The following is a 23,584-nucleotide window of genomic DNA, read 5'->3' as shown; positions in this document are numbered from 1 at the left end:
TTTTGGTCCTCAGTGTATTTTTCTTCAACCTAATGTTTGAAGGAATTCGGTTTAAAGGAACAGTAAATATATTTATTTCTAAGTACCGAAGAGGTGGATGAAATGTTTACCACTCTCCATGTTTGTGCAGTAGATAACAGCTGAATATGATACGAAATAATATGCTTTATTGCCCCTTTTATGGGATTTTTGAGACTAGTATTTCTACATGTCATGTACGGAACACATTACATTCAGAAGACTTATTTTTATCTGTCGGACAGTTAGATAACAAAGTTAATGCCACTCACTATGTCTGTGCAGTAAATGACAGCCAGTAGCTGATTATGATATGATGCAGTTTATCATCTTCCCAGGAACTTTTTTCTTGGACTCATCTTACTGCATTAAACATACATTTTACTCATGAGAACATAGAAAAGTTTCTACTGGTAGCGAGTCAGATGAGACGATTTTTAACCTTCTCCATGTCCAGCAGCCAGTTACAATATGTTACGGTACAATATAGTATATTTCCCCTCAGAAAAAAGCAATTGTGGGACTTTTTGTATCATAGTTTACATTTTTACTGTTTTCAGGCCTAAAATCAACATGGCCGCCTATAACCAAACACCACATGGCATTTTTAGAAAAGATTCTTCTAAATAGTATATATACAATTAAGTAAAATTAAAATTGAAAGTTATTTATAAGGATATTCTAGTAAACTTGTTGACATGTGATAAATCCACACTAGACTCACACACTACTTTATATTTAACTTTATATTAAATCACTCAGAAAGCCTTGGAGTCTTTCAGTCTTTTCTTCAGGAGGAAATGACATCATGTGGAGCAGGTCATGTGATCTGGAATTAACACATTTCCTTGAGAGGTGTTTTTGTAACGGGGAACTTAGTTGACAGTGATTTCTTGGCGCAATTTTTCATTTTCCATGTAAAATTTTATACATTACCAAAAAAGTAATATCTGTCATGATTATCTCAACTTAATAAAAAGAACACAATCAAAACAGTTTGTGAATAAGCTCATTTTATTAATGTTTAGCTGATTGGAAGGTGGCTGGACGGTTATTTAGTGATATCCAGTCATTTTTTATTATTAGTAAGTGACTGTTACATAATAAATAATTATGGAATTTGTAAAGACATGATCATAATGAACATAAAACACATTGGCGTTCTTACTTTTAATAAAAATGTATGCAAGATGTATCCCATGGACTTCAAAAGTCCCTCAATTTTATATTGGCTCCAATAGTTTTGGGCTTGTCTTGGTGCGTTTTGCATATATTTTACATACACAGACGTTTTTCTATCTACGGAAGAGTTACAGAAGAAGACAGCCAGCAGTTAAGATATGATACAATGTGATACAGTATACTTTATTGTCCCCAAAGGAAAGTTTTTCTTGAGCTAGTGTTGCTACCTTTGACATATTTTCTATGCAGATAACATAGACATGTAACAACCACATGCAAGTGTACAATGCATTCATGTGCTGTTGGTAGAAATGAGCAAAACATCTTGTAGTCAGACATACTGCATGATTTATTGTTGCACGTCTTAAACCATATGATTAGCTGAGCTGGAAACAGAGGAACACAAATGAGAAATGCAGAATTTGCCTCCCGACACCTCTTAACTTCTCCAATAAACAGGTTTTTTATCTCAAATGTTAAAAAAACAAAGCAGAAAATTGCCAGTTTGGTTTGACCACTGCTTGAGTGGGATCTTCCCTGGTTAGGACTTAATGAGATGCAAAACAAATTAAAAAGTCATATTTTGATTATTTTTGACGGATATTGCAGTATGACTCAGTTTTAGTGGGACTTTTCCACAAATAAAAAAGAATAGATGGTGTGATTTTTGGCTGCAGTCTGCACCAAAGCAAGCATGTTCTGTTATTTGTAGCACCACAGACTTCATTTATATCGGTATGTTGTGACAGACTGTGCCTTGAGCCAAAAAAAAAGCAGATTTTCCTTCGATTTGGGTATCACATTTGCCCATTTTGCGATAATATTTTTGATGAATTGTGCAGCCCTACCACTTGTTGCTTGACAACCGCTTGTTGTCACATAACCACCTGTAGAACTGTATTTGTGCTTATTAAACTGGATATAATGTGTTTATTAGTCAGCTTTTCTTTGGAAAGGCACACATTAGCTGTTTCCAGCTTCTGGGATTAGCTTCATATTCACCACCCAGACATGAGACTGATTCATTTTCTCATCTAACTTTTCCAAAACTTCTCCTTTAAATCAGGTCGACACAGAAAAACACGACACTTTCTGTGTCAAATAAAGCTGCTGGGTCAACCTGACAGTCTCCCATGTTGTTGTACTTTTACAGATTGGTCACATTTTCTGATCGGTCACACATGACCAAGTGTCATCGTGAATTCCAAAACAAACCTTTTGCTAAATGACAAAGCCGCCTTGTCCGGTGACTGGCCTCAGGAATGCTCTCTTTGTCTTTCCGTTTCGCTCCCTTATGCGCCAGTAATCAACCTTTTCCATTCGGTGAGATCTCGCTGGCCTGAGTCGCGCTCTATCACCTCACTTTCAGCTTATGTTCACGCTATAAGGAGAAAGTGCTGATGAAACGGTTGCATTCCCCTGAGAACTGTTGGCTGTTTGTTTAGTGGGTGGGACATTGTTTACATCTTGATCCGGAATTGGGAAAAGATGGCGCCCTCCCTCTTTGTCAAGCCTGCGCCTCATTAATCTCAGATGTGGCTTCTCATTCTGAAGGCAGCATATGTAAAAATCCAGACATTTCTCAGTTTTTTCTTTCTTTTCTTTGCATGATTCTCTCAGATGCGGCCCTTTTGAAGTGGTGTTTACATGAGTTCACTTTCAAGGACTCCCTTTGAGAGGAAGTGGAGCCATTTTTCTGCAATTTTCAGCTCGGTGCATTTAATTACGCTGGAAATATACATTCCTCTGTGCTGTTAATGACGTTTGTTTTGCACTTCATGCTTGCTCTGGCCTTTGTTGACTATTATCCTCAGCAGATCTATTCAGATAAGTGACATCCAGCAGGCAGACGGGGTCACGGGAGGTGTGTCCTGGTAGTAAATGTGTCACTTCATTTTCCCCTGGAAGAAGACGCTTCAACCATATTGAACTAATTGATGAACTTCACCTCTGTCTGGCTTGTTTGTCGCCTTTGAAACCCACCAGATTTAAGACTTCGCAGCAGATGTGGTCGGCGTCGCTCTCTACGTTTGAGCACACAGTTAACCGGCAGCCTGCTGGCCCAGCTTGTGGCGGCGGTGTCAGAAATGCCAGAGAGGATTAAATTAGCCTCAGCCTGCATCATATGTTGTGTTGTTAACATTTGTTATGGAAACTTCGAGGGTCCCTGTGCAGACGCTGGTATGAGCGTGATGCGTTGCTGCTGCTGCTCGGTGCTCTTCGTTAAGGCTGTTTTTGAGATCCAGAGTTTGGCTTTCTTATTGGAACTTTGACTCATGAGGCTGGTAGGTTGTCTCGCCTCCGTGTTTACCGCCGTTGCTTAGCAACAGCCGACGCAAGATACAGAAAAGTCCTGCAGTTAAGTTGATGACCTAATGAGTGATATCCCCCAGCCACTCCAAATATTTTCATAGGAAACTAATTTTAGAGCAATGACCCATGGGCTCAGTTGTTTTGGACTTTCACAAGTGGAATGCAACTAAACACATTAACTGCAATACTTTACATGGGTGTTTACATTTTTTGCCCCTTTTTTTTGACTTGTTAAAAACCCACATTGCCATGTTTTGTGTTTCTGGGATGTGAAAAAAAATACAGGGATTACCGCCAGATGATTCGGATAAGTCTGTTTGGAAAGAATTAATCATTTTAGAATGATTGTTGTGATTTTGCAGTGGAGCGCGTCAACCTCTAAAATAAAAAATGAACTGTATAAAACTGAAAATGTCCATGCTGCTCCCATGGTGTAACGCTGGCACGTGGATTGCTGTGGATGGCAAACAGATCTGGTTTTGCGCTCGTCATACAGAGCTTTGTTAAGCTGGTTTAAATGGTCCAGCAAATGACTTGTGTTGCATTTGCTTTGGCAACTACATCTTCCTTTTTTGTGTGTTTCCGTCTTGTTATGGTGCCATTTTGCTGTGAACATGTGCAGCCTGCATGTCAACAAACACTGTGTCTCTTAAGTAAAGCGAAAAAGGAAAGACTTGGGGAAAAAAGCAAAGGTTAATTTGCCGAAGATGACATTGCACGACCTGCGATTGCACATCAGCGTGTCGATGCTGAAACACGAGCCTTACTTGTTACTGTTCGTCTGCTCCGAATCAGAGAGAAGAATTCTGCCTTTTATGGCACATTGCATTTATCTGGCAGATGTAGTTACTAGTGATGTTTCAGATTAAAGTTTAACACAGAATTACACAGTGGTTCCCAATATTTTGGGCTGGGAGCTCCTTGTCATGTTTGAAATACTGCAGCTCAGATTAGAATAGATTGGATTCAACTTTATTGTCATTGCACATGCCACAAAAAGCAGCTTACATCCAACCAGAAGGGCATAAGAAGTAACAATATACAGAAGTTTATAATTTAAATGTGGATAATATACAATATGTACAGTGATGCAAATAGAGAAATCTTTAACAGACTATAAGCTGCATCACTGCCAAAATCTAATCACTTGGTCCTTGAGTCATTTCTGACCTTCCCTAAAAATATTTCATCCAAATCCGTTAGTCTGTTTTTGAGGAATGTTGCACACAGACAGACAAACGGACAAACCAACGCTGATTATCATATAACTCTACCATGTTTCTTGGCGGAGTAATAACGATCCTCTCTGTTTTCATAGTTCCTGGATCTGATAAATGGTGTAATTTTTTTTCTTCTTAAGTTTTGGGATCTAGGAGGTTAAATGCTACATATTCGTGTACATTATACATCCATGCGTTGCTAAGATCAACTGAAGTTTATTCTAAGGACCAGCTAAAGTCCCGATTTGCATTAGTATCCTGGATTTGTTTATTCAAATCATTACTGGTAAGATAAAGTATTGCAGCAAGCAATGGCTAAAATTTCAGTGCAGCTTCATTCCATTCATAAAAACATGCCCCACATTCAGGAACAGAAGTTTCTCTGTCTGTGATGAGTTATTTTTTTCCTTGTTAAATGAGGCCACTTTTCTGTCCCAGACACCACAACAGCACAAATATGGCTCGAAGCAAAGAAAACTGACAAATATCTTCTGTGTGGTATGACACAGTTTCAATGCCATAAATTATCTATAAAAAGGAAAAAATGAAAGTTGAGTTTTTTTTGATTATTTTACAAAACATTAAAAACTGGCATTTTCCCAAAAGCCAACAGGTGTTACCAATAATGGACACAACATGGCGGCTTTTAAATTATACATGTTATACTATTTACATTTTTACAACTTCTACAAACTCAGCATTACATCGGCTCTAGAAATACTTCACCATGCTGAATGTATCTTCCAACAGCTTGGTCCTCTGTGCACAGGTGTTTTTGAACCATGCTGCATTCATTTTATGTTCTATTTCTGTTTTATTTTCCAACTCGTAAACACTGCCTGCAGTTCAGCCAAAAGGTCAGTGAATATTTGTCGCATGACTGTTGAGTGCAGCTTAGTGAGAATGACTTCTAACTTTTTTTGTAACATATGATTAGTTCAAGGACCACGGGAATCCAAAAAATCTTACAAATATTTCTTTTTTTACAGTTTGTAGCTCTACTAAAGGGTGTAATATTGGCGGTATTTTTTTAAAGATCTCATCTTTTGAAACCCATGTTTTTTGGGTTTCACGGGGTTAAATGTAGGCGTTTTAATTGCAGCAGAGCTTTTATACGTTGCGGTGTTGGTAACAGATCTGCGTTCTAATTCCACCACTGGCCTAGATGTTGCATATTTACAGTAGACTTGTTATGTAATAAAGCCGAAGACGTTCCAGAAGTTGTTTCTGTAACGGGAGTTTTAACTGTCGCAGCAACTTGGATCGATGTCAGAGGTCTGTTTTTGTCATCAGCCAACGAACTTCCTCCTTGGAAATATTTAAAAACGTCCAACATGTAAACCTGTGACTTCACCCACTTGTCGAGTTTACTTTTAGATGCTTATAAAACTAACAACCTGGTTAATTTCGCTTTCGTCTGCGTGCTTCCTCGGCCCTTTCTTTGGTGTAACTGGTCATACTGTGACTCTGCTCGGTGCGGCAGGATGACCTCTGCTTCGAGTGGGTGTGTTCTGTTCCAAACATACTTGGAGGCTATTTGAAATGCTAGCTCGTAGCCCGTGAGAGCCCGGCGCGCTGTAACCCAACACTGGAACGCACACACAGCCGTCTGAACATTGTGTTTGACTCTGGAGCTCGTTGAGTCCTAATTGTCTTAAAGCATGTCGGCCTGCTAAACGGGGGAAAGAGTCATGAGCGTGGAAGTTAAAAGAGCAGGGGAGGTGCAGCTTAAACAACAGATTAGTGGGAGGAATTTTAAGAAATGTGATGGGGAGTGCCGGAGAAATATGTGGAGAGTGTGTGCATGGGACCGATAAATGTTTTGCCTCTCCAAAGAGGGGATGAACCTCTCCCATGTGATTTGCATATTCCATTTGAACAGCAGGATTATGTCATCAGAAATTCTTGCAAAGCCTGCTAAATCACACAGGAATCTGATAATGTAGTCTTCATTCAGTAGCAAATATGTGCATGTTTGGAGACTTCATCTCCTTTGGTTGGTGATTTGATGCGTTAGTTGAATGCAGCTTAGATTAAACCACACATAAATCTAATTGTAATATCTATTATGTCTAATACTTCTGTGACCTCGGCCATGCCATGTAATTTTTTTAAGAGATCGATGCTTCAGTGGGTGGATGATACAGTAGATTAATCCGGTGTTTTGCCTACTGGGCAAGAAGAGTGCATTTTTCAGTGGCATAATAACCCAGTGGCCTTAATCCTGCTCCATAACCACGGGGGGGGGGGGGGGGGGATTCCACTGCTGCTCGCCTGCTTTTTATGCCTTCCTTTCGGGCACCACCACACATGGATCTGGCACAGAGATATCCCATGTATGATCACAGTCTGGCACCGAGGAGATGTTTCTTACTGAGCGATTAGAAATTTAAAAGGAAAAAGATCAAAATTTGCCCCTCTAATCTGTCTGACTCCACACGCAACCACAGGGAGAGTCACAGCAGCGTGAGAGGCCGGCCTTCTTCACCCTTGGCCAAGTTAAAATCATTCATGGGTGCCTTGGCATCAGGTAGCCGGAGGCCTGAGAGTCTGAGTGTGCCCTTGATGGCACACCAACCTGTCCCCGGTGGGAGTTTTAGGCTTCAGCTGAGGCTGCAGTGGCCGAGTCCATCTGCCTCTGAGGGGGTAAGAAGCTGATGCTGGCTGGCACTTCTGTGTCATACATGTGTGGCTCACATTTGTACTGTTCAGCCACAACACAGCCTTTAATAAGCCGCCGAGACGTGACTTGACATGCGTGCTGATTAGTAAGCAAATGACCTCTGGGCTTCATGGTTGAATAATAACAATTGTGACCAAGCTGCCACTGGTAGCATTTCATAACTGGAATGATGTGGATGAAGATATTTTCCTTTCTTTGTCTCTTGCTATAATAAGCTGAAAATACTACAGTTTCCATTGTCAGCTATTTGAATACATTAGGTTTGAAACTGTTGTCTTGGGAAATCATGACCAATACTTTTCTATATTTTATGAACCGAGTTATTCATCAATTAACTCTCAAGCTGTTTCTGCTCCTGTCGCATTGTCACATTTTTACCCACTGTAAACAAATTTTTCAAGGCAACATAAACTCCCGCAGCTTTATGGAAACAGCACAACAATGGCGGGAAGTAGAGAGAGCACAAAAATGTCTTGTGTGTCGCTTCAATGTGGTAAAACATTTAAAAGAAAAAGAAAATCAAATTTCTTTGATTGTTTAATTTACAAAAAAAAACAATGAAATCAAGTGTTAATAGTACTGGAAAAATAAATAGCCATTGTTGCTTTTTAATTTGTTTCTATGTCCATGTCTAATAACTGCTCTGGGTAAACACAGCCTGCAGTTCATCCAAAAAGTCCCTGAATTGTTGCTATGTGACTGTTGCTCACAGCTGAATCAGTCTTTGCTTTCCGGTTGTGGTGAGGTGTGCAGAATTTTTGGTTTTTACACAATCTGGTAAGAGAAAATACTTTATTTTTGGTGAATTTTTAAATGAGACATTCAGAATACAGATGTTTTGATGAAATATCACCATTCTACACTTAGATGTGGTTAATTTTCCAATAGAATGTCACGTCACAGATGAGCAGTTCAAGGACAGTCAGAAAGTTGAAAATCCAATGATTCTTTCTGTTTCTGGCTCTGATAAAGGTGTAATTCTGACTGATTTTTAAAAGATAGCATACCTTTCAAACCCTAGCTAATACATCCGTCCACAATCATCTCAGAAAAGTCAGAATTTTAGCAAAAAGACAAAATGTTGTGTTGTTATCAGTAAAGAAATAAGGTGTTTCCACCACCAAGTATACATTATTAATTCACTGACAGAGCTGAGGGGGTACAGCTTCTAAAAGCTCAGTACGAATAATCTAAGGAGGACACAGATTTCTGGGGAGATTAGAGAGATTATGTCTGAAGTAGAGTGGGAGAACTGGAGCCTAATGTACTTAAACATATTTAGGGGGAGGTCTTAATGTTGTGATAGGGGGAGGAGGAGGCTAAAGCGTTGAATCCAGGTCTTAAACGAAGTCGGTTTTTTGGAGTCGAGTAAATGTCGTACAGTATGAGAGTTTATGAGGAAGTAATAGCCCAATGTAATCCTAAATATAGCCGGTTAGAAACAGTTCCCCCCATTGTCTTTTGGGCATTCCCAGCATGCCAGAACTGTGTGCATTAACTGTACGTAGTTTACATGACACAAGAGCAAGAACCATTGTAGAGATCACGCTGTAGAGTTTTATTTTATTACAGCATGTCTCAAGATTCAGACATTATAAAAAGAGCAATTCTTCAAAGAACTATAAAAAAATTAGAAAAAGCTCATAATGTCATAAACAATGCAGAAGTAGAGATCTTAATACTAAAGATTTCTGTCTCTCAAAGCCCGTTTCATGTCTTTATCATTAATTGTGTGTCTCTGGTTTTCCCTTTTAATCCCCTGACTGCTGTCTTTTTGTTGGTTATACTGATATGAAGAACAAATCTTATCAATCTCACAGAGAGCAGTCTTTGTCCACCGGCTGCTGCCGTTTAAGCCACAAAACTGGAAGCACTATTCGATTCTAACCTTTAAATCACAGATCAAAAAAGTTATTCAGTCCGCAATCCTTCAGTGAAGAAGCATCTCCAGAATTACACCAATTCTCTTGAACTCCAATCTGCAAAAAGTCTTACTTTTTCAAGACTAGTAAGTCGATCACCTCCAATGAATTTAGCTCAACTTTTGTTGGTTTTACACGAAATCGCATCACTCTAGTCTTGTCTTCTCTCCACCTGGCTCCCTATTTGTTTTAGAATTTGATTTGAAGATGTTTCTGATCACTTTTAAAGCTAGTCTGGGTCTGGCCCCGAGCGCCATAGCGGAAATGTTGACCTCACATGTCCTGGATCTTCATGTTTGTCCAAACTTAGATATAAAGGTGACCACGTGTTTGCCATCAGGGCCTTTGTTATCATGATTCCCCAATGTATTACTGGTATATTTTTGACATCTCTGTCTTTGTAGTAACTCTGAAGTTTGAAGAAGTTGCTTTTTTTTACCGTTCATGTTAAGATACTTTAAATCCTGGTCAGCAGTTGGCCTGTTGGAAGAGCAGATACCTCAACTGTATTAGCTCTGATTGAGTCTCAGTTATTGTCAGTGCCCCAGTTTAGATTCAGGGCTCTTTTATTCTCCTCTACCCACACACTTCCTTTTTCTGTCCTTTGTTATTATGAGCTTGAGTACAGTTAATGGAAAGGAAATCATTGTAGTTTAACGGCAGTCACCTTGCTTTTTTATTTTCTCTGTCACTCTAAAACTTGGGAACAAAAGATTTGAAAAGAAAGACTTTTTTGGGTTGGGTGTGTGCTTTTTGTCGTGCAGCTCTTCTGTTGTCGGTGACTCAGCTCCGTTTGTGTGAGACGCTGTGGTGCAGAGTTTCATTCCTCCTAAAGCAGCCTGCCCTGTATTATGTGAAGGTGATGCCCACCTCTGTCACGGTGCCAGGAGACGTCTGCAGGAGGGATCTGCTGACTGCTGAAGGACAGCAATAGATGGCTGTTTTCTACCCGCTGCTCGCATGTCGCAATTCTCAACCACAGTGTGCCATCGCGTCTTCTGCTTTAGGGAGTTCCCTCTCTGGTTAGGAGGAATAATCCTGCATAACTGAGGACTACATATACTATCCTTTTGTGTTTAGTTCCGGCAGCTGGTAATGCTGAGTGCAGCTTCCCCAAACTGGCCTCCGTGTTAAGTCCACAGGCATAAGAGCTATTTATTCAACAGAGTCAGTGGGACATTGAATCCTAAATCTCTTCCCTTCCTCACGCTCCACTGGCCCAATTATGAACCCAATCACAGCAGCACCTACCACCAGGAAATGCCACTGTGTGTGGAAGTGAATGAATGAGTGGATAAATGGGGGAAGGAGTGAATGAAGAAGTCACAGAGGGATTGTTAGAGTGTACAAAGATTGAAAGAAACCAGAGCTTTTAGGGAAATGAAGTATTTTTGCGAGTTTAATAGTTTCTACTTGTCAACAAAAACATTTGGAAGATTCCTGCTGAGAGAGGAATTCTATTGGGTTTGAACCTGTTTTGACTGTTAAATTATGCCAATTCTAACCATGTTATTTCTTCTGCTTCTCTGTTTCTTCCATTTATGATGGATTGCTCTTCAACTCCGACAGGAAACAGCCTAAGGTGCGTATGTTTCAGTTGCTTCTTTTTCTGCAAAAAATACTGTCTTGCATGCCATTTTGTTGTAACTTCTTCGGCTGGAATCATCCGGGACGAGCAGCTCTGAGAAGCATCGCACACAGGTCGATCCGCTGTTGTGACATTGTTTCTAGGCGCCGTGATTGAGAGCGTTTTAGTAGTTTGGTTGGTCAGCAGGAGCCGGATAGATGTCCGTGTGAATGTGTCAGCGCTCGAAGATCTCGTGAACACCCACAAAGGGCCCTACAATGCGAGAGGGATGAGCGCGGACACTGGGGCAGTGTGTGTGCACATTCAAAGCTGCATTGTTGGAGTGCACCCCCACTTCCCCCCTTGACAACACGCTGGTGACTAGCTCAGAGATGTTTCACACACCAGGGACGGGGCAGCTTTGTGCTCGCTGCGCTCGGCCCCCGGCTGGAACCGGAGGGGAGCGCTGGTCGGGGCCACGGGCGTGCACGGTCTCCAGGGGCCCTGTGAACCTGAGCTACCCCTGTAATACCCTTCAGCTAGACAAGCACGTGGCTGTCTGCTAAGCAATAGTGGTGCTCAAATTAGTCTCCCTGCATTCTAAAACCAAACGGAGGCTCAAATCCAATCGCTTTCAACCAGTGTGTGTGTGGGTTTTTTTTAATCCTATGTAGAAATGACAAAAAGGGCTTTGTGCATTTCGGCTTCATCAGTATTTGCACTGCTGATTAATAGTAATTGTCCAATCAGGAACAATTTGTTGTGCAGTCACACCCTCAGGCTCGGACTAGAAGAGATTGAAGCCCCCAGTTCCCAAAGCTGCCCTAATTGAGAATGATGGCACTTTTGTTCCTTTGAATGGCACCCACTCACTCGTCTGAAGTCACAAGAGGAGGTCTTGCTTTCAAAGCAGTCAGTGATCTCAGTGCTTCCCATGCTGACTCTGCAACCACTGCTTCCTTGGCCACCAGCCCCTATTATGATTAACAGGGAGTTCAATTATTTTGGGGTATTTGCGTTGGGGAAAGCGCTTTTGGCAAGAGCGGCAGCAGCGCCCTGAAAGCCAGGAGTAGTAGCATGTGCAGCAGCGCTGTGCTTGCAGTGCACAATAACAGTGTTGGGGCATTTGGGAAGAAAAACAGAAGTTAAAAAAGGTCACATTATTGTGCCCTTGCCAAGGTTGGCAGTAATTGCATTGAGCTGCGGAACAAAATGAGAAAAATAACATCAAATATTCCATTAAATCTGAAACGACCTGAGTGACACCTTAAAACAAACCAAAATCTTCCTTAAATTAATGAATAAAGGACAAATACTGCCATTTTACATCTAAATGCGGCAGCTTGAAGGTAGAAGGAGGAAGAGGCAAACGTGAAACTATTTTCTATTTTAGTACAGACTATTGAAACTTGTATCTTTTCTTTTTTCACAGAAAACGTCTATATTATACCTCTAAACCTAAGCTGTTTCTGAACGTTTTTTGCTCACATTTCTCACATTTTTTGTCACCGTGACCTAATTTTTCACTGCAGTATAAAGTCCTGCACCTCATTGGAAACAGCACAACCATGACTGAAAGAAGAGAGAACTCAGAAATAGGTTTTGTGTAATATGATGCTGTTAAAATGCCATAAATAATTTAAAAAGAAATAAGCTAAAGTTGGATTTCTTTGTTCGTTCATTTTATAGTGATTGAAAAAACATGGAATCAATATGTACTACATTTTCCCAAGTGTCCACAGATGTTACCAATAGTTTTAAAAAAGTTGGCTCTGCGTGCTATAAATCTTTTACTACATACATTTTTAATTTGTTTCCATTCTTGTCTCCTCTCTGCTCTGTGCGAACACAGCCTGCATTTCAGCTGAAAAGTATCGGAATTTTTGTCATGTGACTGTTGATCGCAGCGGAGTCACCAACAGTTTTCTATTTGCACCTTGAAGCCCAGAATTTTTAGCTTTTTACAGATTCTGGTTCCAACAAATAGATTATTTTTGACAATTTTTTTTAAATGAATGAAAAAAAAAATCGATTTTGATGTTTTCCAACAGAACAGCTGGTGGCAGATGGATAGTTCAAGCACTGTCGGTTTTTACAGTTTCTGGCTCTGATAAATGGTGTATTTTAGTGATCTCTGAAGGGTTTTGGGGCTCTGAGGCTTAAATACTGCATATTATTGTATATTGTGCAGCTACATGTTGCTCAAAACTACTAAACTTTATTTTAAGTGCTTGCGTGTGCCCTGATTTGCAGTGAATTTGAATATTCAAAGCAGCACTGTTGTGATAAAACCTTTAGAAATCGTTCAAACAAACAGAATAAAATCAAATTTAGGCTTCGTTAAACTGAAATTTAAGGGCAGCATCAGATACATTTAAGTGAATATGCAGCATTTTCAGCAACAGGAGCCGTTTCTGTCTGTGAGGAGTTGTTGTCTTCGGTAAATAAGGCCACTGCTCTTTCCCAGAGACCATCCTCTCTCTGTGTGTTGTCCACCAAGAGCCCATGCAGGTGCCTGGGGGAGGATACAAGGGCTTTCTGCTTGCAGAAGTCTGCGTTTTCAGAGCCGCCACTGAGGGCTACGAGCCAGCCAGCACCGCCGGGAAACAGCGCCGGCCCCGTTTCCTTGGAGATGAGGGTCACCGGGTGTTGGAATTTCTTCTGGGGAGCGCTGACCCTGATTTATGAATTCATTTAACTCCGGCCGCTGTGACAGAAACTCGGGGGCGGCTAACGGTGGATTTGGCGCGGCCTTAACGAGCATTACCGCGAACAATGCTCGATTTGGCTCCGCCGCTCAGACAAGCCCGGTCCTGCTGATTTAGCGCACAGTGCTGCACAATAATCCCGTGTTTGCGCCTTAAGAAAGACCACTACTTAGGAGCATCGGGTGGTGTTGAAGTGTACATGCTTGGACAGGTGTGAGGAGGAGTTTGTGCTGACACTCCCTGTGCTGTCTCCTCTGCAGGTGTTCGCTTTCGACCACTGTTTCTGGTCCATGGATGAGGCCAACGTTCCCAAATATGCTGGTGAGTCACGAGGCTGAATCTGATCCTTCACTCAGCCAATGAGGCGCCATGTAGAGCTCAGTGTTGCCACTGTAAGGGCAGGGAAACTCCCCACATGCAAAACAGAGCACAGTGTGGATATATGATCATTTGCACGAATTAAATCCATAGAACAGTAGCTATGTGGAATCATGGTGCGATATAAGCTCAGATTGTGCAGCTGCTCTTATTTTCCTTTCAAATTATGCTTATATAATCCATCCACCCACATGGTAAATTCAGCTACCATTCATTTCTCTAATGATGGCCCTGCAGAAAAGGTTACTGCTACAGTTTTTGTAACACCTACTGTATAAAAAACGAGGTCACGCAGATTTCCGTAATCATTGTCGATACTTTTCTCGTCATATCGCTCTCGTTTTCTGATGGAAATGCAACGCATGCATCTGCTTTGTGCTGAGAGCGACAAGGCAATCTGCTCAGTGAAGGGCCGCCTCAAGCACCAGAGCCGAGGCTTTATTTAGCTCATTAAACAGCTGTCCCATTCAGCGGGGGCACGACAGTGAGCAACGCAAAGGGATTTCTCCGCACAGCTTGGCATTTTCCACACCACCAGACAAGAATCTGCCACCTTCCATGAATCTTATGCCTTGTTTCGTGGCCCGTCGTGTCATCGTGAATACATCTCTCTGTACTAATTTTACCTTCCAGACAGTAGCGGGTCACAGCACTTATATGACTCGATTGTTCATGTGTTTACCGTCATCTCCATGGTGACCGATTCTTTTCTCCAAAAGGTCAAGAGGTGGTGTTCAAGTGCCTTGGAGAGGGAATACTTGAAAATGCATTCCAGGGATATAATGCCTGCATATTTGCCTATGGACAAACAGGTAAAGGAGAATCCAGTTGAAATTTGCAGTCAGTCATTCGTGCTTTTTGTTCGATCTGTTTTCCCACGCAGTCTTTGAAGAATTCATAATCAACTGCCTCTATTACGCTCAATGTGAAGGCCAGACATGAGAGGTGAAAAGGTTAAAAAGAAATGCTAGTTAGATTAGTTAGATTTCAGCGTGACATCTCCGGCTGATTACTTATATTAAGACATTACTAACACTTTGCTTTTTGAAACTTTGTGCTTACTCCCAAAAATCGCGCCAAATTACATGATTAATCAGAGCTAGAGAATGTAAAAACAGGGAGATATCAGTGGTTTTTACAGCTTTAAAGCTGTCTTTGACATAATTATGGTAAAAATATGTTTCTGCATAAAGTTGGGATATTCAGTTAAAAAGTCCTTTTCTCATTTCAGTATTTTGAACATTAAATATAAGACAAAAAAATCTGTGGTCTTTGGCACAACTGAGAAGCCATCAGTGAGTCACATTACAAAAATTCACAGCCTTTTCAACTGAACTGCAGGCAGTGTTTACACAGAGCAGAGAGTAGACTGAGTAATTATGGGACAAAAACATTGTAAGTAGCAAATGTGTATTAATTTAGTTTTTTCATTTTCTGTGATTATGGCGTTGTAACTAGATCATACTGCACAAATGGCATTTTTGAGTTCTATCTACTTCTGTTAATGGTTGTGCTGTTTTCCATAGAGATGAAATAGAGAGAGACATGAAGTAAAAATATGATAGGAGGAAAAAAAATGCTCCAGAACTTCTCAGATTTCAGAAGGTTGACTATTCACTAATTTAAATGGATTTCTAAAAACAAAAATCTAAACTTTACGTGAAGCCAGGCTTGAAGTTCCTGTTTCGTTTTGTTTTAAAGTTTAGACTCAAAGGTTACTACTCAGGGGATTTTGGGTATCTCTTGTTATTGCTCCTTAAACACTGTCAAATAAACTCAACAAAAATATAAACGCAACACTTTTGTTTTTCCTCCCATTTTTTATGAGATGAACTCAAAGATGTAAAACTTTTTCCACATACACAATATCACCATTTCTCTCAAATACTGTTCACAACTCTGTCTAAATCTGTGATAGTGAGCACTTCTCCTTTGCTGAGATAATCCATCCCGCCTCACAGGTGTGCCATATCAAGATGCTGATTAGACACCATGATTAGTGCACAGGTGCACATTCTTGGAAGCTGAAAACGTCCCAGTTCTTGCATGGCCGGCATACTCACCGGACATGTCACCCATTGAGCATGTTTGGGATGCTCTGGATCGGCGTATACGACAGCGTGTACCAGTTCCCGCCAATATCCAGCAACTTCGCACAGCCATTGAAGAGGAGTGGACCCCCCACCCCCCAATGAAACAAAACTGCACCTGTCAGAGTGGCCTTTTATTGTGGGCAGTCTAAGGCACACCTGTGCACTAATCATGGTGTCTAATCAGCATCTTGATATGGCACACCTGTGAGGCGGGATGGATTATCTCAGCAAAGGAGAAGTGCTCACTATCACAGATTTAGACAGATTTGTGAACAATATTTGAGAGAAATGGCGATATTGTGTATGTGGAAAAAGTTTTACATCTTTGAGTTCATCTCATAACAAATGGGAGCAAAAACAAAGTGTTGCGTTTATATTTTTGTTGAGTGTATTAACTATTTTAGTCAGAGTTTTAGGTATAAAATGTTTATAAATCAGTCTGTGACAGATGATATGAACGAAATTGCTCTGTAAGCACCTATAGAATATCACTAAGGGGGAAATAAAGGAAAATTTGTTGTATGTTGTGGTGCTGAAGTGAAAATTTTTGGCTCAGAGTTTAAAAGCCTTTAAAGATATGAATGTAATGTGGACAATGTGTTATGAAATAAACAGCTATATGTATATTCGGAGCTTTTTCTTTCCAATAGTCAGGAAAAAAAGACAAGTTGCAGAAGCAAAGTCGCCCAAAATTAATAATAAAATCAGGACAGTGTATAAAAAGACAGCACAATCCATATCTTGCCTTAAGCCTCTACTGTAGGTGTATTTGCAGGCTGAGTTGTTTCCAGGTGTGTCCTTAGAAAGCTTAAAGAAACAGGAAGATTTGCATTTCTGGCCATACTGATGAATCACTTCACTTCCTTCCTGACCCCGAATCAAATTAGCTTTTTTGTTCCACGTCCGGTCTTAGAGGGTGCACACCTACTCAACAGTCTGAACCCAGGAACACAAATACATTCTCTTATCTTCCAAGCATGTAATGTGTCAAAAAGAAAAGTATTTTTCATGCTGCAAGAAGCTTTTTAGTCATGATGGGAACTAGAGGACCTCGTGGTGTTTGGTTTGGCATTTCTAGGCAGTCTTAGTTTAATAAGAACACACATTTTATGGGATTCTAGCAGCAGTCAGTCCAGCACTTTGCTCCAAACTGGAATAAATCCTCAAATTTTTGTGGCAATCCATCTATTCAGTTTGTCTAATACTAGTGAAATTCGCATCAGCTTCTACTTGTGTTTAACAGCCTGAAACCAAAACGTAAAAAACATCTCCAAAATTTTAGCATTTAGCAGAGCCAGAAACTGTTAACACAGAAAAAAAAATAGTTCCAGTGACCTTTTAAAACATCACATGTGAGAAATTAACCAAATGGAACCTTAAAATCATGATATTCAATCAAATTTATTTTATTTTACATGTCTCCTTTAAGAATTTGCCAAAAGTAAATCATTTGACGTAACCAGATTCTGTAAAAGACCAAAAAATTCTGTGCTCCTCACCCCAAACAAGAAGCCAAGTTTGACTCTTTCAGGTGAACTGTAGGCGGTGTTTATACAGGGCAGATACCAGAGACAAATAAGGGACAAATTAGCGACATTCAAAAGAAAATAAAGCATAATTAAACAATAAAATAAAGGCAGCATTGCTCAGAAACGGTATACCGAGGAGCAAAGTGACACATCTTTTCTAGAGTTGATTTGCAGAGATTTTTTCTCTTTCTTTTTAGGGATTTATGGTATTATAGCTTTGTTATCCTGAACAAAACACCTTTTTTGAGTTGTGTCTACTAAAAACCATAATTGTGCTGTTTTCATGGAGGTGCAAGACTTTATATTGTGGTTAAAAATGAGCCTACAGTGAGTAGAAATGTGACAACAGGAACAAAAAAAAACGCCCAGAAACCGCTTGGAGTTTCTGAGTAACCTACTGCACATCAGCAAATATTTGCATGAAAATGATAAAGATTCCTGCCAGTAGATAATTAGCATTATCGCTCCAAATCTGTTAGCATTTAGCTCAAAGCATCACTGTGGCCTCACACAGTGTGCAGAACTCTTTGTCTGCGTGTTGCAACATGCAGGGAATTTGTTACAACATGATCGGGGCGGCCAGTTCCCTCCAGATGGGCTCAGTTAAGATGCTTCTAAAATCACACTATTTATGTGAAAGTAGAGACCGAAATTAAGCCTCATTACCATTAGTGTGTGACTTTCTTCCTGGAGCTGATTCGCTCATGTGCGACTGTTGTGCATCCAGGTTCAGGCAAGTCCTTTTCCATGATGGGGAACGGGGAGCAGCCGGGTTTGATCCCTCGACTCTGCTGCTCGCTGTTCGAGAGGGTCCACAGGGAGGCCAACGAGGCCCATTCGTTTAAGGTGGAGGTGTCCTACATGGAGATCTACAACGAGAAGGTTCGCGACCTGCTGGATCCCAAAGGGTGAGTCTCTGACGTGTGGTGTTGCTCTTGTGACTTGTAAAGCTCTGGACTCTGAGGTGACAGACAGACTGCGAGTTTCACAGACTTGCTCCAACTCCAGTCCGTCAGCTCCCACTCTTTGCTGGTTTTGCGTCTCATATTGTAGCTCTGTTGTGTCTGGTGGCCTGAACGTGGGGACGGCGACAGAATGATGCGAGTAGGAAGCCTAACCCAGTCATTTCCTGCAGAGCGGCAGCCAGCGTCGTCCTCTGACACTGCTGCATTCTTCGGCTCTGTGGTCTGATGTGGGTTGGCAGACAGACTGCTGGGAAGGCCGAGCTGTGAATGGGTGAATCTGTTGGCGGTGCTCGGTGCAGGAGAGGGGCTACACTGCGCTGCTCTGTCTGCTGCAGATGTCTGAAGATGCGGCCAGACTCGCTCCGATGGAGACTTCCTCCTGCTTATGTGTCGAGCCGCTCTGGATCTTCACACCTAACTGCCTGTGTGATTCTTAGCAGTAAACATTAGCTGTGGATATTAGGTGTAAATAGGCTCTCACTATGACTTGGAAGCCAGCCACGGTCTTTGCAGTGGTTGTATTTTCTTGTTTGCCGCCATGGATGGTGGAATACTAGAGTGAGAAACAGGGAGCCTTGTTTCTGTAAATCTCAGTGACTCTGAAGCTGCTTTTAGACATGGGTTTTGTAACACTGCTGCTCCAATAAAAGGTTAAACTGACATTTTTAATGTTGCTCATGGCTTCATTCAGACAAAACCACCATCAAACATTGCTCATATATGTCAGATTAGACAGAATATACAGTACAGGACAACAAATATGTGCAACTTTCTCTCTTTGGAGATGCTCAAATGGCTCCTGCTGCTGTCTGAAGCTGCAGGTATTTAATAAACTCACAGGAAATACTTCTACAAACACCTGGAGGTAACAAACTAAACTTCAGCTTCTGTTCATGTTCTCTTTTCATGGCAGTAAAGTTCTATTTTTATGAACCTTTCAGTTTGTATTAGATGTGAAATTGTAGGAAAAGTGAGAGAGGAAGGAGCACAAATTGTGGGTTTCACTGTCTGTAATGTTTTTAGAACAGTATTGGTGCTGAAATGTGGGAGAAGTGATTCCAAAAATCTCATAACTTGAAGTACATGAAATAGTCTTGTGCATGCCTGTCCTCTGAGGGATTGCATGTAGTTTAGACTTGGCCTGTAGTGATACAGAAATGCTACCAGGTCCGGCCTAGGAGCAATTCAGTGACTTTTTATGGCAAACTGAACAAGACGCTCATTCAGACTTGAGTCCAACGTGTTCAGATGTTCCTATTAACGGAAAACAAATGGATTTATTGTATTTCATCTGAAGTGGAACAGTTTACTGACCTGTGTCATCTTATGAAACAACTCGCTATCCTTAATTTGTGTCACATGCCGCAACAAAGTCATTTTTATTTTACTTTCAAGATTTAGTTTGGGGACTTTTTGGTCGTTATTTGATTGGGACGGTGAAGAGAGACGGGAAACTGGGAGTGAAAGCTGACAATGATGGTCCGTCCTGCTGGGATTTTACCCGCTTTGTGCATTTCCTTGTAAGACAGTTAGCAAATGCTAGAAAACAACATCCTGAGTTTGTGAAATCTATCCCTTATCTCTATTGAACAAATCGATGCTACTAATAAGTGTTGTTTGTTTTTCCAGAACCTCATATACTATCTTTGACCTTTATCGTTGCCTAAAAACACCTAAATGGTTTTATTTTTGTGCAAACAACGTGCACCTGTGCTGCGCTAAGTACCCAGTAGCGCACTAAACGTTACACTAATGCCAAGGAAGCCACCACTTCCTCCATGACCACAGCCTATCCTCATGTGGTATTTAATTTCCTTGATTTAGTTAGGTTTTACTGTTCATGTCCGTGTTTAAAAAGAGGGATTAGGTCAACAGAATTCTGGTTGCCGCTCCGGTCCTTTTTGCTCGGCTCCGGTGCCACTGTGTTTCAGGATGTTTAGCCTTCTTCTAGGAACAGATGGACTGGAGACCTAGAGGCGCAGAAAGGGCAGAAAACTTGAGTTGAAAAATGAATTACTGCAGTGTTCATTTTGTGATATTTGTTGGCAAAAAAACAAACTAATTTAATTGTAGTGCTTTCTCGCGAAGAGTTTAGGATATCTGAGATAAAACGTTCCATGAAATACCAAGAGGAGTCTTTTCCAACTTTCCCAGAAAATGAAGTTAAACACCAAATACGTCATACAAGCTTCTCAAATCCCTGAATCATTCATCCAATCTAATCAAGATTTCAAGGTCTCTGAAAAGATTAAGTGATCACATCAAACGGATTCTTTTGCACATTTGTCCCTGATTGGAAGCAATAAATATTCCACCCCGTCGTCTTCTTTTTATTTTACTAATTGTCTTCTCTTCTCGATGTTTTTAGGAGCCGACAGTCCCTGAAAGTTCGGGAACACAAAGTGCTGGGTCCATACGTGGATGGTCTGTCTCAGCTGGCTGTGACCAGCTTTGAGGTGTGTCTTTTATTCTTTTCTCATCGCACTGCGACCAGAAACCGGGTCTGAATCCACCCTAGATCATGAACCAGAGGGCTTCATTTTTCACACAAACATAGACGTGATTTACGACATCGAGGAGGAAAAAAAAGCATTTTTATCACATCCCCACTTGTTGAAGCCGCTGATTTACATTTGGAACAACCATGTAGGTTAAAATCCACCCAAGTGCAGAAACTCCAATGACACATATTCCTGATGTGGGATGCAGTCATGGGGTTTCATGCAGTTTATGTGCCAAGGCTTGGCAGAGTCTTCCTTAATTAAGTTTAAAACATCTCCACCCTGTTCCTGTGCGCTCGGCTCAACTCTGCCTGATATTAGTCCAGTGGATTTCCCACAGCCTTGGCCCGCTGCCTGTTGTGACCCAGCTAAATCACATGGCACGCAGCCATGTGTGAATACCTCCCTGCTTTACTGTAATCATAAACGATCGTTTGCGAGCTTTGCCTAAATCCAAAGACGACCAACGAAAACATATTAAACGCAACAGTGGCTAACAGCACCGGCTCTTTCTCCGCTGACCTTCCTCTTTATCTTTGTAGGACATCGAGGTGTTGATGTCAGAGGGGAACAATCTCGAACAGTTGCAGCCACAAACATGAACGAGGAGAGCAGTCGATCACACGCCGTCTTCAGCATCATCGTCACGCAGACGCTCTACGACCTGCAGTCTGGAGTCAGTCTGCTTTTTTTGCTTTCACACTTCTTTACCAAAATTTTTCCCATGATTAAACATGTTTTTACCTTGAATGTGTTTGTCTTGGCTGTTGTGATTGTGAACAGAATTCAGGGGAGAAAGTGAGCAAGATGAGTCTGGTCGACTTGGCCGGAAGTGAACGAGTGTCCAAGACTGGAGCTGCTGGAGAGAGGCTCAAAGAAGGCAGCAACATAAACAAGTCAGTATTTTCTCTCAGAAGTGAGAACATCCCATGCACTTAAATGTATAATGATTCCAAATTGCATCACTTTAAAGTAGCTGCATTATGACTTTAAGTTCAAAAGCCGAGCTGATTTACTCCCATGAGCAATCAAATCAACCTCTTTAGGAAGACTATATTGAAAATGCAAACCCCAAAATGCAAAAAAAAAGGGAATACATCTGTGATCACTGATCCACATGTTAGAAAAGCTGTGTTCACTGAAGCAAAATTGAGAACAAATGTGATTTCCTATTAGTCTAACTGCAGGAACATGGTTATAAAGTGACCAGAACTATGGGTTCATATCTACATCATGGCTCCACGAGGAAAACCATTTCCAGGGTTAGACTGAGGGGCTTTACAATGATGGAAAAGGATGCAGGAAAGTCAGCAAGCCAAAAATCGATGGAAACAAAGCAGCAGCAGTAATTAGGATGAACTCAACTTTTCCAGTTTTGAATCTGTGGACTGCATCTATCTGCATGTCTGCATCATGGCTTCACATGGGCAAGAACTAAAAAGGTAAAAAGCCTCAAAAAGATGGAATAGAACGCTGGAATATTGATTACCAGCTAAAAATCTGTGGAAACCAAGAAGAAGCAGTAATCAGGAGGCATAGACCGAGCCATAGCGCCACTAATCAGAGCTGCACTGATCATCCTCCTAAAATAACGCCACCGCCCTATTTGCTTAGTCTGGCTCTGAACAACAGACAAGCAGCTGTTTCAGACTTGGCAAATAAAAAATGAAAGGGGTTGTCATTGGAAATCAGAGTTTCTGTGGCAGCTCAGTGTGAAGGATATTGCAAAACGTCAACCTCTATGGAAGGTATTCAGGAAGTAGTCCTTGCTTGCTCTTTAAAACAAATCTGCAAGATTAAACTTTACGAACAAACAGCGACAAGAAGCCTAATTAATATGAGAGCACATTTTTTAGTCAGATGAGAGCAAGATAAATTTGTTCTGTTCAGTTGGGGTCCAGCATGTTTAGTATGAACCTGACCAGGACTACCACAGTGAATGCATAGTCCTGACAGTGAAGCACAGATATGGGAATGTGATGATATGGAACTGCATGAGTGCAAAAGGTGTTGGGGAGATTAAATGTATAGATGGCACCCTGAATACCTGTGGATATATCATCCTGTCTTTTGTTGCACTGAGCTCCTAATTTGGGCCTGTGTTTTTCATATAGTAAATCTAAATATTTTCATTTTGCATAACCGTAAACACTCTGCTGTTCAACCTGAAAATAATGCAGTTACTGGTGATACAATTTAGAATAGTCATTCGGTTGAATACTTTATTTGAAAGTTACATGAATGTCTGAAGTTTAGTCATTCAACATGTTAACACAGGTGGTCTTCAAATGTCTTTTTTTTAGGTCTCTCACCACTTTAGGCTGTGTGATTTCTGCTCTGGCTGATCAGTCTGCAGGAAAGGGGAAGGCCAAGTTTGTGCCTTACAGAGACTCAGTTCTCACCTGGCTGCTGAAGGTTTGAAATTACAAACCTTTATGGTTGCTACTGTGTAATGTTTGAGTTGGGCTGAAATTTTTGTGCCATACATACGTTTTTGCAGCTCTG

General features: G+C 41.0%; 1 protein-coding gene across 1 annotated transcript in view; it reads left to right on the top strand.

Annotated features, from left to right (window-relative positions):
* kif13a (kinesin family member 13A) overlaps positions 1 to 23,584 on the top strand; it is a 53,680-nt gene that overhangs the window by 4,086 nt on the left and 26,010 nt on the right. The window contains 9 exon segments of the mRNA XM_022215823.2: positions 10,908 to 10,920; positions 13,874 to 13,934; positions 14,711 to 14,803; positions 18,341 to 18,521; positions 20,947 to 21,034; positions 21,622 to 21,649; positions 21,652 to 21,755; positions 21,863 to 21,975; positions 23,383 to 23,494. Coding sequence (XP_022071515.2) covers positions 10,908 to 10,920; positions 13,874 to 13,934; positions 14,711 to 14,803; positions 18,341 to 18,521; positions 20,947 to 21,034; positions 21,622 to 21,649; positions 21,652 to 21,755; positions 21,863 to 21,975; positions 23,383 to 23,494 — 793 coding nt within the window.

Source organism: Acanthochromis polyacanthus, chromosome 12 (genome assembly GCF_021347895.1).
Source record: "Acanthochromis polyacanthus isolate Apoly-LR-REF ecotype Palm Island chromosome 12, KAUST_Apoly_ChrSc, whole genome shotgun sequence".
In the NCBI taxonomy this organism is placed as follows: Eukaryota; Metazoa; Chordata; class Actinopteri; family Pomacentridae; genus Acanthochromis; species Acanthochromis polyacanthus.
This window is presented reverse-complemented; position numbering and strand designations above follow the sequence as displayed.